This window comes from Octodon degus, unplaced genomic scaffold, assembly GCF_000260255.1.
Source record: "Octodon degus isolate 3935 unplaced genomic scaffold, OctDeg1.0 scaffold00005, whole genome shotgun sequence".
In the NCBI taxonomy this organism is placed as follows: Eukaryota; Metazoa; Chordata; class Mammalia; order Rodentia; family Octodontidae; genus Octodon; species Octodon degus.
This window is the reverse complement of record NW_004524581.1, coordinates 13,500,183-13,522,220: the sequence shown is the minus strand read 5'-3', so window position 1 is coordinate 13,522,220 and position 22,038 is coordinate 13,500,183. Positions and strand designations below refer to the sequence as shown.

The window sequence follows — 22,038 nt, the reverse complement described above, 5'->3', positions numbered from 1 at the left end:
GGCCAGCTCAGCCCACCAGGGGGCGGGGCTGGCTGGCATGTGGTGCTGGGGAATTGAACCGCGGTCCCTGATGCTTTGCCAAGCTTGTTCTAAGTAGGTGCTTTAGACCACTGAGCCATCTCTCCAGCCCCAAAATGGCATGAATTTATGTAACCCATAATAATATAAAAGAAAGTCCACTCAAGATTTCTTCCAGAGAAGAGCCCAAGCAGATAGAATTTTACTCAACAATTATGAGGAGGTAATTGATTTAAAAAATTAAAGCCAGGAACAGTGCTGTAATCCCAGGACTCCAGAGGCTAAGATGGGAGGCCTGCATGAGTTTGAGGCCAGCCTCAACTGCATAATGAGACCCTGTCCCAAAATCCAAAAATAAATTTATTAAACACTTCTGGGTTGATGGTACACACCCGAAATTGCAACACTCAGGAGGCTGAGGCAGGAGGATCCCTACAAGTTCAAGGCCCGCCTAAACTACACAGTAAAACCCTGTCTCAAAAACAAAAGGGCCAGGGCCAGGGCCAGGCATGAAGGTGGACCCCTGCAATCCCAGCACTCTGGAGGCTGAGGAAGGAGGATCATCATGAGTAAATATAAAACTGTAAAAACTCCTAGAAGAATATTTATATACTGTTATACAGCTTTTACTGAACAAGAAAACAACATTAATCATTTCAAGGCTATACTACATGCTCAAAAGATAAGCCAGGAATAGTGACATATGGTTATAATCCTGATGACTCAAGAGGCTGAGGCAGGAGAATCCAAAGTTATGAGGCCAACCACAGCAAGCAAGACTGTCTCAAAAAATAAAAAGGGGGTCAGGCATGGTGGTGGTGCAAGCTTGTAGTCCTAGCATTCAGGATACTGACTCAGGAGGATCAGCAGAGGTTTGAGGGCAACCAGAACTACAGAGCGAAAATCCTGTCTTGAAAAACAAACAAAAAGGGCCATGGAGATAGCTCAGAGGCATAAGAGCCTGTCTGACAAGCGCAAGGTCCTGAGGCTTGTTTTGTTTTGTTTTGTTTTGTTTTTTGGCAGAACTGGGGGTTGAACTCAGGCCCTTGCGCTTGCCAGACAAGCACTTATTCTACTGAGCCATCTCCCCGGCCCAAGGTCCTGAGTTTGATCCCTGGTGCAAAAAAAAAAAAAGAAAGAAAGAAAGAAAGAAAGAAAGAAAGAAAAGAAAAGAAAAGAAAAGAAAAGAAAAGAAAAGAAAAGAAAAGAAAAGAAAAGAAAAGAAAAATAAAAAGGGGTAGGGATGTAATTCAGTGGAAGAGCACTGAAACAGTCCGTGTAAAAGGAGTTTCAATCTCCACTACCAAAATGATAGTAATAGATGGATTTGTTATATAAGCACCCCTAACGCTCCAGAATTTGTTATATTATTGCTTATTCCTTTGAAAAAAATCTGATAGCAAATTCATTTGAGGTCAACAAAAATAAAAATAATTATCCTTGGTTTCTTTGCACTACCATACTATACAGCTATGTATAAACTGTACTTTAACAGAATAATAAAGATTTATAGTAATAGCAAAAGGTTCAAAGATATGTATCTTACAAAATTGCCTAAAAACAGTCCTGGGAATGGGGCTGGGAATGGGGCTCATCAGCGGAGCACTCGCCTAGCAAGTGTGAGGGCCTGGGTTCCAACACCAGTGCCGCTCTACCTGCCCGTGCAAAATCCTGATGCTTCTTCCAACCGAAGAGAATACAGCTCTAGTTGGATATACAGAAAGCATGAACAGACTGTAGGTCACTCCAAGCCTCCTTATTCTACGTTAGTCCCTAGCTCTGGATGACACATGTTTGCTCATGTTGCTAAATTCCACACTGGAAATCCTCTTGGAATTTACATTATAACAGGAAAAGCATCTTTAAAGAGTTAAGTAGGGGCCAGGGAGATGGCTCAGTAGAATAAGTGCTTCCCTGGCAAGCACAAGGGCCTGAGTTCAATCCCCAGTTCCGAAAAATAAATAAACAAAGAGTTAAGTACACAATGTATTATTTAATATATAATGGGTTAAGAAAAGTAATGGTGAAAGGAGTATTCACACTTCCACACAAGGAAGTGGGCAACAGAATTTGCTAATAAAGGGTGTTCCCACTGCCAGGGAAAACAAAACTTGCAACTCTGATGTCTCTTGCTGACGCCCCGTCATCTCCTCCCGCTGTACCAGCTACACTCTAGCCTGTTAGGCAAACAACTCCACCATGTCCTGTACTCCACTCCCAAACTCCTCTGGGCCCGCAGGTGTAATAAAGCTTGGTTCCCTCCACGCGTCCAAGTGCACCTCAGTTTCTTCGCCTCTGGTAAACCTGAAACTGCTATAACACCACGAGCACATAGATTCATGGAAACTATATAGGTGAAGCATTTCTCTCTTCCTTTTCTTTCTTTCTTTTTCTTTTTTTTTTTTTTTTTTTTTGGTGTAGTGCTGGAGATGAAATCAAAAAGCTTCACACTGAGTACATTCCCAGCCCTTTTTTATTTTATTTTGGGACAAGATCTTGCTAAACTAGGTTTGAAATTGTGATCCTCTTGCCTCAGTTTCCCAGGGTACTGGCATTTACAGGTGTACACCACCACACATAACTTACTCCATTTCCTTTTTAAATTTTGGGCCTTACCAAGATATTTCTCTTTGTATTTTATACAATGGGGAAATTCTGTTTATTCCGTCTTTGTATGACAAAATAATATAAACAATCCTTTAATTAGTATTTTCCCATCCAACTCAATAGGCAAAAAACTAAGAAATATCAAAAGAAGGAAAATTTCAATTGATATATAGGAGCGACTTAAACTTCAAAAAAAAATTTTCCCCTCCCAAATCTTCTGAAAGGCTTTTGTCCTGCTTCCTCTCTTCTAAGACAAAAGAAACCTAAACATTTAGAAAGCAGGGGCTGGGGGCTCAATCCCCTGGCCTGCCCTACCTCCGTGGTACACTGAGACAGCAATTGAGACAGGGTGTGGTGGTAAGCGACTGTAATCCCAGCTCTTGGGCGGCTGTAAACAGGTGGATCGCTGTGAGTCTGATCTAGTAGTGAGTCCCTGAACACTCTGTAGACCCTTCCCTAAAATGCAAAAAAGAAAGAAAGAAAGAAAGAAAGAAAGAAAGAAAGAAAGAAAGAAAGAAAGAAAGAAAGAAAACGGAGCCAGACACAGTGGCGCATGCCTGTACTCCTAGCACTAGGGACTCTGAGGCAGGAAGATCGCGGTGAGTTTGAGGCCAGCTTGGGCTACAAAGGGAGTTCAAGGCCAGGCTGAACTACACAGTGAAACCTGGCTCAAAAAGACCAAAAAAGAAAAAAGGAGAAATCACAGGGAGGACATTTTCTATTTGTATATGCTATGAACAGTGCCAGAGATATAGCTCAGTAGCGCAATGTGAGGCCCTGAGTTCAATTCCTGGTACCAAAAAGAAAATAGAAAGAAAAAAAAAAAAAAAAAACTAAAACCTAGAATATACAAAGTAAGATACACTTTTCCCCCCAGTAATGAGGAATGAACTTAGGGCCTTCACAGTAAGTACATCTCACGCTTTTTAAAATTTTGAGACAGGGTCACACTAAGTCAAACTTGTATCCCCTGCCTCAGTCTCTGGGGTGCTGAGATTACATGTATGTGAAACCACACCCAGCTACACGACACTTTTATAAAGGTAACATACTTAAAAAAAATCAACTTGGAAGTAAGCAGGCTATAAAGCAAAATTGTACAAGAAAATTTTATAATGAAGATAACGTTTCAGTGGCTTTGCCAAATTACTGAAAAACCAAGTTGCAATCTTAAAGATGTTCTACAGAGGGTGCTAACAGCACAAAGAATAAAGTCAGAGTCGCCTGTCTTTCAGGAAAAGACATAGTGTTCTGGAATGCTAGATCTCCACTCAGCACCTGAGCTCAGATCCTGCAAGGCTTTACCTTAAAGATCAGCCACTAATCATCTGCATCAGCAACTCAAAACAAAAGCAGTACACTATGCGATTCCACTCTAGAATATACCACATAAAAGCCGTTCATTGCTTTAATAACTGGTAAAAAGTTTTGCTCAGCTTTGCTCAGATGACCTTTTTCAGGGAATCGGCCCTTGATCCTCTGGAGAGTGGGCAAGTCCACGGAACGCCACTTCGGTGCTGTAAGATGGTGGTGTGGGTGAAGTTCCTGTTAGAGGACAGGCAGTGTGGACACCTGCAGCTATTTTAATGTGACACAAGCACAGACTGGTCTCAAGGTGGCTTCACTGGAAGATTTACAGTTCTGGCACATTCTGAACATCATGACAACCTAAGCTTTAAAGTTTTCTGATTATTGACCATGGATGTCTTGAGCTCTTTTTTGTATGTGTGAAAAAAGACCCGCCCCTCCCAGTGAGGCACTGTTAATCGTGCGCATGCTAATACTACTGTGCTCCACTTCCCCAGAGAAGCAGGGATGGGAGCAGACTGCTCGGTTCCCCATTCTAGCTAACAGGCTACTGTGAAACCCAAGCCATAAATAACAGCAAAAGTCTTGTGCAAATTTAATTGCCTATAGCTGCTACTGGCACAGAAACCTGTACTTGCAATACTATAGAAGAAGGTTGAAGGATCTAGTGCGTTCTCTGTAGGAACAATTCAGCCATACTTAGGCTGTGTGTCAGTTCTGTCACATGCCATAACCTTGGTGTATCAGGATCTAATGTCACTATGAGTATTAAGAAATAAGTGATCTACTGAGCCAGGTGTGGTGGTACATGTCTATGATCCCTGCACTAGGGAAGTGAGAAGCTCAAAGGGAGTTCAAGGCCAACCTGGACCACACAGCAAGGTCCTGCCACAAAAAACAAACTAGCCGGGACATGATGGCACATGCCTGTAATCCCACCACTCTGGAAGGCTGAGGCAGGAGGATTGTTTTGAGACCAGCCTGGGCTACAAAGTGAGTCCAAGTGCCTGGCAAGTGCAAGGCCCTGAGTTTGTCCTCCAGGACTGAAAATAAATAAATAAATAAAAATCTGGGCCTAAAAAAAAAAAAAAAAAATCCTTCTCCAGCCTGATCCGCATAGCAAGACCCTACTTCAAAAAAAGACACCACTAACCCCCCCCGCAAAAAAAAAAAAAGAGAAGAGAGAAATTTATTATTAATATTAAACCTTGCTCAACTGTGGGACAAACTAGGCAAGTTCAAAAGTGCACAAAGCACCAGAGACATGTCACTAATGGGCATTAAGATGTGAGACTGCTGCACTGAAACCTGTGAAGGGGGCCAGCGTGTAGCCAGCAGCATGCAGCTTCCACCAGAATTTCCAAGGAAGACCTGGTGACAGGTCTGACGCGGTGGTCAGAAGGTGAGGGAGGACAGCACTGAGGACAGCTTGGGGTTCTGTCCATACTTTGTGTCTGTCCCTCACTACGAATCAGTGACAATCTTTGGAGTAAAATGGTTTTAGCTTTATTTGTTCCTCAAATCAAAAACTTCTCTTATGATTAAATGTAACCTGAAAGCAAAGAGAGGAGAGGAGGAAGTAGTGGCTAATACAGTTTAAAACCTTAACTAGAAGCGAGGCGTGCTTGCGCACACCTGAGATTCCAGCACTTGGGAGGCAGAGGAAGGAGGATCATTGTGAGTTCAAGGCCAGCATGAACTCAAGGCCAGCCTGAGACATACAGTGAGACCCTGTCTCAAACACAAAACAAAATAAAACAAAAGCAACCACAAAAAATAAATACTGTGTGTGGCTACTGATCTAAAGTTTTCCCAGGGGCTGGAGAGATGGCTCAGTGGTCTAAAGCACCTACTTGAAACAAGCTTGGCAAAGCACAGGGACCGCGGTTCGATCCCCAGCACCACATGCCAGCCAGACCCGCCCCCTGGTGGGCTGAGCTGGCCACACACACACAATAAATAAATGTAATAAATAAAAATAAATAAATATAAAAAAAAATAAAAAAAAAATAAAGTTTTCCCAGTGAAACTATACAATTATTGTCTTCTAACATTCTGCTGGGCTTCTACTAGTAAAACAACCATGAGCCAGGTATGGTGGCACATACCTATAATCTCAACACTTAGGAGGCTGAGGCAGGAGGATCACTCTGAGTTCAAGGCCAGCCTGAACTGCATAGTGAAACCCTGTCTGAAAAAGACACAGACACACACACACACACACACACACACACACACACAAGATTTGGTAAGAAATAACAGTCCTCTGGCTATACTTTGCTTTCAAAGTGCTTGATATTCAGAGATTATAACAGTTAAGCCCCTTGCTCCCTCTGCAATACCCTAGTCAGCTCAAAGCAGCTGGATGGAAACTACATCCCTTCTCCCTAACCCCCATTAGGGATAGCTCTTCAGTGAGGGGAATATAAAGACAGCTAAGTTAGAAATATTTTCAGCAGTCAGGACTAGGCCCTTTGAGAGTCAGTTGCAGAGGATGAGACCACACCAAAACTATGGCTGAGGCACATGGGAAGAAGGTTAAAGTTCCAGTGGCCAGCTTTACATCCTTGCCTATGGGATGAACAGAAGCCTGACACGAGGGGGGTCTACCTTCTGAGATGCTCCCTGGGGGTGAGCACATCCTCTCCCATCCACTAAAACTAAGACCACTGGGGGTAAGACTAACCCTACAAAAATCAAAGCCTATAAACAGATTATCAAGCGAGGTTAATGACCTCACCCATATGCCCTTATTAATTAATATTACCTAAGCAGCTACACTTGTAATCTCACTGGCTTATCATAATTTGGTCCCACACTGTACCCGCCTTGTGATTTTGCTCTATCAATCTTCCTTTGAAAGGTGGGCTCACTGGCAGCCCACTCAGGACGCCGCGTGTGTCTTGGGAGCTATTCTTCTCCCCATTCCTATTTCCCACTTCTTCTCCCCTGTAAATTTTTCTACTCTTAAAAAAAATTAAAAAAAGAAAGAAATCTACAGAAGACAAATTAACCTGTTCACTACAGAAACCGTGCACGGCAAGTATTAATCCTACTGTTTTGTATCAATCATATCACAGCTTTAATTATTTCTCTTTTCCTACCCCCAATAAACCCGCAGCATCTTTAAATGTACAGTAATGAAAAACAGACTTTAGCAAAGTCAGTCGGCTTAGAGAAACAAGTGTCACTGCTGAGCCATTCCTTCCTCTTTCCTGTCAGTCTTCCCCAGAGAAATGGCAAGCACATGTGCAAGACACGTGTCACCAAGTGTGCCCGCGGTCTGAATCACCAGACCTCAGAAACGGAGACTGTTTCCAGTGAAAACATACTTACTGTACATAATATAATAGCAAGATAATTAGTGCCATCACGGCACTGGTGGCTCCTATTGGTATACATGAATGACAGTACAGTGTCACTAAGTGAGCCAATGTGACAGTCCCAAACATTTTTTTACAATATCATGTTGAGTAAGACTGTTTTGAGCAAATTTGAAGCAATTAGGGTTCATAAAAATAAAGCACACAGGGCTGGTGAGATGGCTCAGTGGTCTAAAGCACCTACTTAGAACAAGCTCAGCAGAGCACAGGGACCGCGGTTCAATCCCCCAGCACCACATGCCAGCCAGCCCCGCCCCCTGGTGGGCTGAGCTGGCCGCGCACACACACACACAAATAAATAAAATTAATTTAAAAATTAAAAAAAATAAAGCACACAATTATTAACTGTATAATGAAATGTTATACATATACCCCTCCCCAATGTCGGTCCCCAAGGCTGCTTAATGAACCCATGCTAGACAAACCCTGTAGCACTGAGCTAGACGCCTTGTACTTTTTTTATTGTTAATGTATTTTTAAAACAGAGTGTACAAGGTCTCACCACAGATAGGACTCATAGTGATCCTCCTGTTTTCAGCCTCCCATAGGTTGGGATGACAGGCATGTGCCACCACGCCCAGCGAGCCCCGGGGGCGGGGCTGGCACTGCACAGCACAGCACACAGGGTTGAACCCCGGTCCCTGCACCTGCCTAAGCAGATGCTTTAGTCCGCTGAGCTATCTGGCTGGCCCTATATGCCATATGTGTGTGTGTGTGTGTGTGTGTGTATATATATATATATATATATATTTTTTTTTTTTTAATTTATTTTGAGACATGTTTTCATTAAAAATGTCAGGGGTCATGTTGAACTTGGGATGCTCTTGCTTCAGCCTCCTTCCTGTCTAGCCCAACTAGCCTGTACAACCTCAGCAGCTTTCTTACTTTTTTTAAAAGACTGGTCTTAAGCACAAAGAGATTTTGGCTTCTCATTAAATGGATATATAGTATTTATAGAGTACATCATGATAATTCAATAGTTTTATGCATGTATGAAGTGCTTTAAAAAATCACAGTGAATATTTACAAAAATTTTATTATATTTATTTATTTATTTGCAATATCAGAATCAAACTCAGGACCTTGTGATTATCAGACAGGCATTTATGCCACGGAGCTATTTCCCTGCACGTTTACAAAAATTATTACAGTGCCAGTCCCAGAGGTATATGCTTATAATCCCAGCACTCGGGAGGCTGAGGCAGGAGGATCATCTCAATTTGAATACTACCCTGGGCTACAAAGTGAGCTCAGGACGAGCCTGAAATGCATAGTGAGACCCCGTGCTAAAAAGATTTTTTTTTAATTATTATAGTAAAAGACACATTGCCATGAATCTCCCTTAAAATCCAGCCCCTCACTTCAACACACTTAGTCCATCACACTAGCCACTTAATGAAGCAGTTCTCACAGTCTTCCACCATGAATGTCTTCCTGATTATGCTGCTGTGGCTGACCTGCTGGCCTGAAATCAATTCAAAACACTGACCTTTCCCGGTCATTTTGGCTTTGGGAAAGAGTGAGAAGTCGCAAGGTGCCAGGTCAGGGGAATGCGGCGGATGAGGACGCTCATTACTATTTCACAAACCCACCTTTTTGTGAGCTGCCACACAGCAGGGAATTCACCTGATTTTTTTTTTTAATCACAACTCATAAAGACCCAGAAAAAAAGAAAGAAAGAAAAAGAAAGAAAGAAAGAAAGAAAGAAAGAAGAAAAGAAAAGAAAAGAAAAGAAAAGAAAAGAAAAGAAAAAAGAAAAGAAAAGAAAAGAAAAAAGATGGCCTTCAGAACTGCTTCAGAAAGTGGCAAGAACAATAGGGTAACTGTTGCTTCAAGCAAGAGCAAGTATTTCAAGAGAATCCCAGCAGTGAGGAGGCTGAGGCAGGAGAACTGTTGTGTGTTCAAGTCCAAAATGAACTACACAGTGAGAACCTGTCTCAAAATTAAAGGCACTGAGTCATTTACTGTATTTTTTTTTTTTAATTTAAACATTCACCATGTATTTCACTCACAATGAGCGTATGGTGTCTAATGATCAACTCTGGGTAATTAGCATTTCAATCTTCTCAAACATCTCCCTGGGAGATTTTGGCTATTTTAATTGCAAAGGCACAAATCAGATTATTTATGAGCAACTTTCATGATGAGCTGCTGTTGCATATTTTAATTAATATTCTGCTGTTACAGTAGCATATTCACCTGAGAGTTTTCTTTAGTACAGAAGCCAAAAATTACAAGACAGAGAATCAGAAGCCAAAATGATTAAGATTACCTACAACAACAACAAAAAATCACCAACTAATGTCAACTCAACTGAGTGATAACACTACCCAATAAAAAAGATAATGTAATTTTAATCACCAATGAGAAAGGAATTAATGAACCAAGGCATCCATTAGCAAAACAATACACATATGATTCAATTTATTAAAAATTCTAAAATACGCAAAACTTTTTTAAAAATTCTAAAATATTAAACACTAGTGAATATGTGGTGGTGCACACCTATAATCCCAACACTCAGGAGGCTGAGGCAAGAGGATTGTCTCAAGTTCGAGACCAGCATGGGCTACAAAATGAGCTCAAAGCCAGCCTGAACTGTATACTGAGACCCTGTCTCAAAAAAAAAAAAAAAAAAAAAAAAGAGAGAGAGAGAGAGAGAGAAAGACGAACAAAAAGCACATTAGAGAGCATGAGGAAATGCCAATGGAAGCCTGAAGAAGCCTGATGAGGACGCACACTACTATTTCACAAGCCCGCCTTTTTGTGAGCTGCCACACAGCAGGGCATTTGCCTGATTTTTCTTTTAATTACAATTCATAAAGAAACCTTCCGGTTCAACTGGAAGGCATAATTAACCTTAAATTCCTCAGATTCACACTTCTATTCCATTATTTAGCAATAGGTGTTCATATAGCATTTTAATATTTACAGCATTTCCTTACTACATCATCGGGGGAAAAGAGATTCGATAAAAAATGAGAAGCATATAAAATGTGTTGATTTTAAAGCTTCCCCCTTTATATAATCATAAAGTGTTCAAAAGGCTGAGATAAAATTAAAAATTCCCAAGCCTATCATTTTTAACCAAAATCTTCTCAGTTTCTGACAGTTGGTGTTCTTTTAAATACCACCTTAAGAAATAAAAATAGCAAAGAAAATATCCCAGAAATTCTATTTCTAAAAATAAAACATAGAATCTTAAGAAATGTACATTAAAATTTTTAGAGCTAACAAAATTTTATTCATGTCACAAACTTTATATTTAAAGTATATTAAACTATTTTACTGATTTTTAAAAAAAAATATTTTGAGCCAGTGTCTCACTAAGTCACTATACTGCCTGCTGGGTTAGTCTCAAACTTGTGATCCTCCTGCCTTAGCTTCCCAGAGTACTGGGATTACTGGAGTGTGCTCCCAGGCCCAGTTCAATGCTACGTACTTTAACCTGCACACAGAGACAATTATTCTTAACCTCATGTAATACAAATAATCTAGTATAAATTATTCTGATCTTATGGGCAAGGCAATAGTGGTAATTACACACAATTTTATGTAATTTTTAAAATGAGATTTTTTTTTTACATACAACTACTTCCTAAACAGAGAAGTGTATGCAACCTAGGCTTAATAAACTTACAGTTCCTTGTGCTTGTCTTCAGCCAAGATTTGGTCATTCGGTTTCAGAGAATACCTGTAACACAGAAACAGAAGCACACTGGTCACACAAGCTCAGAAGCACATGTGTCTCTGTACACTTCTCATCACAGCTTTGATCTACTTGCTTGGGTCAGGGTCTGGCTATGTAGTTCGGGCTGGCCTTGTACTCACTATGAAGCCGAGGCTGGCCTAGAACTCCAGGTCATCCTGCTGCCTCAGTATCCCAAGCGCTGGGATTAAGGGTGTGCTCCGCCATGCCTGGTCCTGATTATGGTACTTACTTTCAGTTATCCCCTACCAAACAAAAACTACTACACTATTATTGGTGTTTTATCCATTTAAATGGATAAAACACTATAAAGGCCCAGGCACATGATTCTACTAGTTACCTCCTCAACATCAGCACAGGAACTAAAGGAAGATCAATCTGACCCGCCTTATAGCACAAGAATCCTTTGGTGACTCACAGACAACATTACTTTCATCCAGCACTTGAAACTTAACTACTACAGGTTAAATATTTAAGCATTCACAAAACAATATGTTACCTGGCAAGCTCAAGAGCCTGAGTTCAAACCCCAGTTCTGGGACAAAAAACAAACAAACAAACAAACAACCTAAGAAAAGGGCCGGCCAAATAGCTCAGCAGATTAAAGCTCGGGCAAGCAGAAGCAGAGGCCGGGGGTTTGATTCCTGGGCCTGACATGCCAGTCCCGCCCCTGGGGCACGCTGAGACAGCAAGTGAGACTGGGCGTGGTGGTACGTGCCTGTAATCCCAGCTCTTGGGAGACTGTAAACAGGCGGATCACTAAGAGTCCCATCTACTAGTGAGAGCCTGAACACCCTGTACACCCTTTCCTAAAATACAAAAAAAAAAAAAAAAAAACAATATGGACTCATTCATTCTCAAGTACTTAATAAGTATCTACTAAAATGACCAGCTATATAAACAGTATGACCCAGGAGGAAAGAAATGTTTGGGGAGTTTTGGACTGAAATATCTACCCGAGAGAACACAGACAAGTATTGTACCTCCTTGCCTCGTTTCCCCATCTATAAAATAGAGGTTGCCGTAAGTACTAAATCAGGAGTCTTTCACAGGACCATATTATTTATATTACTGAAAGTAGAAAAGTTGAGGGGTACACAGCAATAAACAACAATAAACAAGAACTCATAGGTCTTCAATCCCATTTGTACTAAAGTCTTTCTTAACTAGTCTGTATGCCAATGGATCAGATGCTCAAGTAGAAGGCGCCTAGTGATTTTTCTTCCCTGCCTCCCCTTTCACAGATACCTTTGCCTACTTTATAAAGAAAGGTGTACCTCCCCTCTGTCCCTACCATACCTCTGGAGTACAGAACTTCTACAGTGCTAAGCAAGGAACAACCTGTAACATTTTGTCATAAAGCATGTTTTGTTTCATTTTGGACAGAGTCTGTTAGTTCAGGATTACCTTAAGCTCAAAGGCATCCATCATCATACCCAGTCTGCAAAACACTCTCACAGTGCCACAAACTAACTCTGGAGATCCCTGCTTGGTACATTATTTCTGGAAAGAATGAAATTAGAAATGTGGGGCTGGGGTGGGGGAGACCGCTCAGCAGTCTAAGCGCCTGCCTGGCAAGCCCAAGGACCTGTGTTTGACCCCTGGTACCACATGTCATGCTAGCCACACCCTGGGCGCTACATGCTGGCCACCAAAACTAGGCATGGTGGTGCACCCCAGCGCTGGAGAGGCTGAAACAGGAGGATCACTACGAGTCCAAGCTGCATAGAGAGACCTTGTACCAAATAATAAATAAGTAAATATATAAATAAATGAAATGTGGAGCTGTAATAATATGTTTTACTTCCCAATGTTTTAAAGAGGTGGAGATTTATCACAATTCTCATCTAAAAATTTGATCATTTTTATTCCATGTCCATCAACAGAGAATTTATTACTTTGCAGGAAGAATCCTGTGAACCAAAGCTAAGAGTGTCCAATAAAAGGAACACAAGAAGGTGTCAACAAGGCAATACATTTAAAACAAGGCTCCTTGCCCTTCCCTCCAACTACCAACAATTAAGTATACGAAGAGAGGGTTGAGGCGGAGGTAGCTCAGTGGTAGAGCAACTGCCAAGCGAGCACAAGGCCCTGGGCATAAACCCCTATGTGTGAAAGAGAAACAGCCAGGTATAGTGGTGCAGAGCAGTGGAAGAGGCACCCCAGAGGCTGAGGTGGGAGAATCCCTGGAGCCCAAGGAGTTAGAGCAGCCCACAGCACGGTGAGAAAGGAAGGCGACACAGCTGTCACAGCCTGACACATTTATTTGAGCTAAAAAGTGAAGTCAGACCTTTCGAGTACAAAAGTCTGACTGGTTTGACAATGAAGAACAGTTTTTCCAAAGAGGTTATACAGCAGATAATGGCCTTAAATGGATTAGCTGTGAATCAGAGTTCTGGCCTTGATTTAAAACAATTTATCTAAAAAACAACCTTTTGAACTTTCACTCTTGTAAGTACTTCCTGAAATGTTCTGCTAAGCAGAAGACTGATAGATACAATAAATAGTTACTCAAGCCTTGGTGAAAGTGGTTTTGGTGTAGGTCCCACAACTGTAGGTCTCTAGCCACTCTAAAGACTAGCAAGCCAGGTGATTTCTTTTTCCTTTTTTTGTTAGCAGTACCGGGGATTGAACTCAGGACCTTGCACTTGCCAGGCAGGTGCTTATTCTACTGCGCTATCTCCCAGCCTAAGTCAGGTGATTTCTAATTTTTTTGTTCCCAACAAAAAAAAAACTGAAGAATCTTATCAAATAATCAGCTAATCATAATTTTCTTTATCACAGATCACTTGATGGAGTTCAGATAACTAAATGAATGCGGAAAACTCTTGAATAGTTTACTCATAGTTCATGATGATATGTACATATTCATTGTGGGGAATATTTCCATACCATCTGGATTCCTTTTACTTTCTTTCCTCCCCTGTCCTCCCCTCTGCTCATCTCTAGGACCCCTTCCTTGTACTATCAAACCCAGTCTCAAGCCCCGTTTCAGCACACCCCAGGTGTGGGGCTGGCACAGCAGTCTGGGGATCAAGCCTGGCCCCTGTGCTCTGCATCTCGCCCTTTTTCGTGGCAGAGAGCTACTCTGCTGTATATAAAGACCACATGTTCTCTATCCATTCATCTGTTGGCGGACATACAGGCCGCTTCCAAGATTCAGCCATTGTGAATTGTGCAGCTATAAATGTGGGACTGTATTTACTGTAATATGATGTCCTTAACTTTCAGAAAGATACTAAAAGAGGAATATATAGCTGGGTTGAATGGAATTTCTACTTTTAATTTTTTTGAAGAATTTCCAGACTAATTTCCAAAGAAGTTGGACTAGTTTACATTGTTACCAACAATAGAAGGCCAGGAGGTAGCTCAGTAGAATAAGCACCTGCCTGGCAAGCGTAGGATCCTGAGTTCAATCCCCGATACTGGGGAAAAAAAAAAAAAAAAAAAGGCGAAGCGTGCTTTCTTCCCGTTCCCACACCCTGGTGATGCTGAAAATGTTCAAAACCCAATTACCCAGTGACTGGATGAACAGATTTCTCAGAACTTATACTTCTAAAAAAGACAGAGAAGGACCAGTCAAATAGCTCAGCGGATTACAGCACCTGCAAGCAGGCACAGGGGCCTGGGGTTCAATCCCTGGGCATGACATTCTCACCCTGCACCCAGGGCATGCTGACACAGGCGTGGTAGCGCATGCCTATAAACCCAGCACTCAGGAGGCTGCAAAAAGGAGAATCACTATGAGTCCAATCTAGTAGTGAGTCCCTGAACACCCAGTAGACCCCTCCCTAAAATACAAAAAAAATAAAATAATAATAATAATAATAAAGACAGAGAGAAACAAAAGCAATACTGAGCTAGGCATGGTGGCACATGCCTGTGATACCAGCATTTGGGAGGCTGAGGCAGGAGGATCATGGTGAATTCAAGGTCAGTCTAAATTTCATAGTGAGAACTTGTCTCAAAAAATAAAACGATACTGAATACTGTCTTACTGCAAAGATGAGTATAATTTTTCCACAACTATTTATCCAGATTGAAACTAACTGGAGCCAGGTATAGTGGCACATGCCTGTAATCCCAGCACTTGGGCAGCTGAGGCAGGAGCACTGCTGCAAGTATAAGGCCAGCCTGGGCTACAAAGTAAGTTCAATGTCAACCTGAAGTGCATGGCAAAACTGTTTTGGAAGGAAGGAGGGAGGGAGGAAGGGAGGGAGGGAGGGAGGGAGGGAGGGAGGGAAGTTTAAAATTAACTTCACCTATCTCATTAAAAGATCCATTTCCACTAATTTTTCTTCTGCTTGATAAACATTTGAATACTGTTACTTTACTATGCTCTCACTGTAATCTAATGTTTGGAAGGTATTTTAAAATTGAATCTACACACAGTTTTATTGCAATGATATGTAAGATGAAAGACTTTAATGAATATAAAAAACACACCACATACAGCTGGGTTCAATGGTTCCCAGGACTGCCCTCAATTCTGAGACCAACTACAGGTTTGGCAGATTCTTAAAGCCACCACTGGGCTCAATAAGGAACTAGAAGAACTCAGAACTCAATGGAAGCTAGTATACTTTTAGATGAAGTGAAAACTACAGGTCAAAATAAGCCAGGGAAGAATCAGACAGGGAAGTGCCGGGAAGGTTTCCAAATGTGAAGCTTCCCCGCCCCATGCCCTGGGCCAAGCTTGCTCAGCATTAGTATGTGACAGTGTGGCTCAGCAGTGCTATGTGGCGTACACACCTAAGCTTCAGCATCTGGAGTTTATATTGTAACTTTAATATATCAGCGAGATCGTTTGAATGACCGCCATGTCGCTGAACTCCTGCTCTAAATGAGCTGGAGACACAAGCCCCTGCCCAAAATGACATGACCGATCCTTCTGGGCTAAGGCCCACACTATCTTGTGTGACCTAACTCTATCAGATAGCATGTTAAGTTAACCACCCAGAGGGCAAGCTTCCTTATAAAATGCCAACTTTGCCAGCTGTGGGGGCACACACCCATAAACTCAGCACTGGAGAGGCTGAAGCAGGAGGATCCTGAAGACTTTAAGACCAGCCTAAACTACATAATGAAATCCTGTCTCAAAGGAAAAAGAAAAATTAAAAAAGACCTACTGTTACTCTACATTAGGTAATAAATACTACAAACATGACTAAAACATCCTATCATTATTAGTTATCTACCTTGTTGTCTAAAAGGATGTCCTAATTTTAAAAACTGGAACACTGATTTTGTTAGCACATCAAAAAAAAGGGGAGCTCTTTAGAGGTGATTTGTTCTGGCAGAAAACTTAAAACACACTGCCAAGGCTCATAAGCAATCACTGACCTCTACAGATAGCTACAAAACTCTTGAAAAGTATGCCAAAAAACAGTAGAGACCTATCATTGGAAAAATTATTTTATATGCTAAAACCATTGCCTTAAATTCATGCTGAGGGTGGGCAAAGTTACAAATGGAAGTTAAGCGCACCATCCAGAATCCTCACTAATGAAACAGAACTGTACTTCTGCTGCACTTTACATCTACTCTGCGCCCCCCCCCCAATCATCCATATTCAGAGGTGATGCTTTTGGAAGGCAACTGGATCATGGGGAGCTAGACTCATCACTGCATTCACCTACTGAGCTTGGAGGTGGTGGCCGGGCCTCACCGGAGGGGTGGCTTCTTGTCTGCAGCCTCTCTTCTCTCCTCCCTGGCTGCCATGGGCTCAGCAACTCTCTGCTCCCACTCCCTCTTCCCTGCTGTCTTAGTTACTCTTCACTCGTTGCTGGGACAAATACCCGACGCTCAAAATGAAGGAAGGAAAGGTTTATTTAGCTCACAGTCACTGGAGGTTTCAGTCCACACTCAGCTGGCTCCAAGGTAGAGCGGCACACAGCAGAGGGCAACCTTTCATGGTGGTGGCAAAGAGCAAGACCGCAAGGGAGGGGTAGCAGCAGCTCAAGCAGCTGGCTTCTCTTCCCACCTTACACTGTAATGCAAATTACCTGCCCCAGGGCAGGGGCAGCATCCACACCCACAGTAATCAATCATAAACTCCAGAAGCCACCCCAAGACTGCATGAGGCTTTGGGGGGACACCTAGACACAAACCATAACACCTGCCATTGCCTCCTTGGAGCCAGCCAACCTTGGAATGAATCCTCTGAAAACTGAGCCAACAAAAACCTTTCCTCCTTTTAATTAACTGAATTTATTGGTACATTTTAGGAGTAGATGTAATGATCACACTTGTCATAGGGAATTGTGCCTGAACATGAAATAACTTGATTCTTTTTGTTTTTCCCATTCCCTTCCCCTCCTTGCAATGCACCATCGCCTGTCCTCCTTTAAGTTGTGGGTGTCAATTATGTTGTCCCAGTGACAGGAAAAGTGACTAATAAAATTTCCCACTGACACACAGTTATGTTTAAATGTGGGTTCATAATTATACGTGGTTGTCATTTTTAATGTCCTGTTTATTCCACTCTGCACTGACAAGACAGAAGATACGAAGCTTTCAAAGCTATCACATTTAATTTGGTTTCTGCATATCCAAACTTTTTTGTATTATTCTTGATTTTCGCAGTGTTGGGGATTGAACCTGGTGCCATGTGCATGCTAAACATGTGTTCTCTTTGTGACCTATGTCCCAGATCCTAAATGTTGTTTAAATGTATTTGGCATAGGATCTCAATATACTGCTCAGACTCACAGTGATCCTCCTGTTTTCAGCCTCCCCAGAGCTGGGATTACAGGCATGTGCCACCATGCCCAGTCTCAGTGGCCAGCTCAGCATGCCCAGGGTCGGGGCCAGTGCAGCATATGGTGCTGGGAATCAAACCCCGATCGCTGTGCTTACCTACGCAGGCATGTAGTCTGCTGAGCTATCTCGCCAGCCCCCTAAATGCTTTTAATTAATAAACTTCAAAGGTAGAAGTCAAGCTGATAGAAAATTGTAACTCAACATCCTACCATATCCTTCAAGATGAGGTAAAGCACACCCTAGATTTTAGACGTGTTTTATTCCCTAACGACCTGACTAGGCAGATGTTCTGCTGTTGTAGCCATTCCTAAGACTGAAACATGAATACGTTCCCTAAAATCCAGAGTGAGCACAAGGGCAGTGATAGTTCTCAACATCTAGTCTGTTCTGCCAGACCAGAGAAAAAGAGACACACACCCAAAAGCAGAGGCGGGGAGGGCTGGCCAAATAGCTCTGCAGATTAAAGTACCCGCTTAGGCAGACCAGGGACTGGGGTTCATCCCTGGTGTGCTGTGCCGGCCCCACCTCCCACCCCATCCCCTCGCCCCCAACCCCTTCACCTCCCCCAGTGCAGTGAGACTTCAACTGAGACTGGGCATGGTGGCACCCACCGTAATCCCAGCGTTTGTGAGGCTGAAAACAGGAGGACCACTGTGAGTTCAATCTATATAGTGAGACCCTGTAGTAAATACAAAAGCAGAAGTGGGAAGCCAAGAAACAGCAGGGGAAGGACCCTCTTTGCTATCCCCCACCAAGAGAACCTCTCTGTGGAAATAACCCAAGGATAAAAGTCAAAATAACTACATTATTTTCCTGATCCTGCCTGTGATTAGTTTTTCTGAACTGGGGAAAATCACTTTATTTCTCTAATGAGGATCGAACTATCCATGTCACAGGGCTGCTATCCAGGTCAAATAGCATATATAAAAAAGGGACCATTTAATAAATATGCATCTGGTACCATTTGTGGAAGCTTTCTACCTCTATAAAATGAGTAATCCAAGTAGCACAAAACAGAGGCAGGAAACAGATAAGACGCTCATAACTTTTTTTTGATCTGGAAGACCACAGTGAGCATTTACTGTACAGTGCTTGTGCTGTGGCACAGGGGTCTGTACACAGGAGGGAACCCCCTAGAATAAAGCCCAAGTGGCCAGGGAGCACTGAGTAGGCTGCAGCTGCAGGCCTGTGTCAGTGAGAGGCAGGGCTGAAAGGTCCCGGTGAGGGTTGACTATGCAAATAAGGGGCCCCGATAGACTTATAAGAATATTTTATAAGAGGCTGAAATTAACTTTTGCACTGAAATATACCTTTCGCTAAAGATGAGCCCAGCATAGAACCTAAAGCCTTGAAAGGTCCTCATGGAAACTATGAGGTCCTGAAATGATCCAGTCCCAAGGTGCCATACCCAACATTACAAAGAGTTAATGCCAGGTTAAGGCCTGGTACTTAGTGGATTGACAATAAAATGGTCCATAAATATTGGGAGCTAAAATCGCTATCTAAAAATTAAACACACTGATAAAACCAGCACTCAGGAGCCTGAGGCAGGAGGATAACCATGCATTTGAGGCCCGTCTGAATTATACCAGAGAGCATCTACCTCAAAAAAAAAAAAAAAAAAAGGAAAAGAAACAAGACGGCCATACATCATGGAGCACACCTGGGCTCATGGACGCTAAGAAGCTAAAGCAAGCAGATCACAAGTTTGAGCCTATCCTGGGCAATTTAGCAACATAGCAAGACCCTGTCTCAAAATAAAAAATAAAAAAGGGGCTGGGGACTCAGTGTGGTAGACCACACTGTAATCCTAGCACTCAGGAGGCTGGGCAGGTCAAGAGGACTGCTGCAAATCTGAGCCCAGCCTAGGCCATAAAGTGAGTTCAAGGCCAGCTTGAACTGCACAGTGAGACCCTGTTCAAATAGACAAAAAAAAAAAGAAAAAGTGAGGTGACTGGGGCTATAGCACAGTGTGAAGGCCCTGGGTTCAACCCACAGTAGTACAAAGATGGGGAAAGGAGACAAGTAAAAATTCTGGCTAGTCTCCACTGTTACCACATACTCCAAGGAATCCCAGCTCTATCACACAAAGCTTTATAGAACTAACAAAATCAACAGACAGTACAGATACGTTTTAACCAATTTAACATGTTTAAATTAACTCTGCTAACTAAGAACTAAAGACTGACTAAAGTTTATTAGGAACGGGTCAAAAATGTCAATAATTACAACAATATTCAGACTAAAGCTGAACTGAAATTTAAGAAGCTTTACTAAGAAACAGATTAGAAATAAATCACAGGTTTAGGATTAAATAACAGGAAAAAGTTACCAGGTTTATGAAAATATCTTAAATGCTCATTAGCAAAGCAGATGAGATTAAGACTCAAGAATGCTAAAAAAAAATTAATTGGATTTAAGCCTAAACATAAAATGCAACTGTATTAAGTTTTTCTTGCTTATGTTTAAAAAAACAAAACAAAACACTCATCACTGATAATTGAATTCAAAAGACCTAACCACATAGCATCATAAAGGGAAAGTTTTTAAAGGTCAAACATTGAAGTGACTGCTTGGTTTTTGGACCACATTAGTAAAACTGGCCCATATTATATCACATTCCCATTTCTCCCCCAACCCCCAATTTATTTCTTAATCTATTCTATTATAGCTTCTCTCCTATCACTCACAATTCCCTAGTGTAGCTCACTACTGGCATCCTACTGTCGAACAGCAGTGAACACTTTTACGTCTTATGTTACTATACATCTGTTTCACCTGAGATAAACGAATGCCTGCCACGCGCCCATGGAGTTTTGAAGATTAAACTCAGGGCTCACTCATGCGAGGTAAGATCTCTACCAATGAGCTGCATCTTCATTCACTGGCTAGCCTCAAACTTATGAATCTTCTGCCTCACCATCCAGAGTAGCTGGGATTACAGGCTGCGCCACCATGCCCAGCTAATGACCTCTTACACAATCTTACTATGTAAGTAGTCTACCAACTGTTTTAGTTCTTGTGCTAAACTCACGATTTCCTCTTAAACGCTCAGTGATCCTCCTGCCTCAGCCTCCTGAGTGCTGGGATTACAGGCACGAACCACCACATCCAGCAATGGTAACATTCATTGAATGACATTGTATCAAACACTATAAATGCTAATGTTTACTTACTATACACCCTCCTAGTCATGACTCTTCTACCTATCATAAAACATAAGCCAAACTGTCTTGTGGGGAGTGGCTGAAATTAGAGATTGATCATATGTGCTGGCCTAAAGCAAAGCCAGCTCTGCAAATACGAGGTGTCCAAGACAGGCTAGGTGAACACGCTGTTAGGCAGAGGAAGACCAACCTGCTGAGCAAATAAACACACTGCAGCCCCTGGGCGGCTTTTTTTCTCTACCAAGAGAGAGGGCTCCACCTGACCTCAGCTTTTTGCCTTCCCTCTCCTGCCTTCATGCTTCTCTGTCCGCCCCCTGGGCATCTGAGACTTGTGCTGAACAAGGCACTGCCTGCTGAATATGCCCATCTGCACACTACACATTCAGTGTCTCCATCCTCTCCACTACTTCCTACTACCAAGACTCACAATTAAAATTATCACCATCTATTCAGTCACCAAAACCATAAATTGGAATGTCATCACTGACTCTCCTGCCTTTCCTATCAAATTAATCAAATCTTGCTGTTTTCATGCTAAAATATTTTTATTCTTATTCCCAATCAGACTCATTCTATCATTACTACAAAATTTGATCACCATCTTTCAGAGGTCTACAGCCTTTTCACTTCAAACAGTGATTCATATAATTCGTTTATTTATTTATTTATTTATCTATTTATTTTGTGTGTGTGTGTGTGTGTGTGGCCAGTTCAGCCCACCAGGGGGCAGGGCTGGCGGGCATGTGGTGCTGGAGGATTGAACCGCGGTCCCTGTGCTTTGCTTAGCTTAGTTTGTTCTAAGTAGGTGCTTTAGACCACTGAGCCATCTCACCAGCCCCATATAATTCTAAACTGTGTATTACACCACGTGAGACCTCCCAGCAAGCCCCTCAAATGCTCTCCACTGCCCCTAAGAGGGACATGAGACATATCAAGCTCCTCAGTAACCAAGAATATTAGCTAACATAAGGCAAGTACACAGATGATTTCATTCAATCCTCACAAGAACTCCAGTATAATATTCCTAACTCTAGTTACAAAGAAATTGAGCTTTCATATAATAAGCAAGAAAACCAAGTTCACA

General features: G+C 42.1%; 1 protein-coding gene across 2 annotated transcripts in view; it reads right to left on the bottom strand.

Annotated features, from left to right (window-relative positions):
* Positions 1 to 22,038, bottom strand: part of Adk (adenosine kinase) — a 563,958-nt gene that overhangs the window by 458,940 nt on the left and 82,980 nt on the right. For both annotated transcript variants that reach the window (XM_004624031.2, XM_004624032.2), the window contains exon 3: positions 10,957 to 11,010. In XM_004624031.2, coding sequence (XP_004624088.1) covers positions 10,957 to 11,010 — 54 coding nt within the window. The remainder of the gene's footprint in view (positions 1 to 10,956; positions 11,011 to 22,038) is intronic.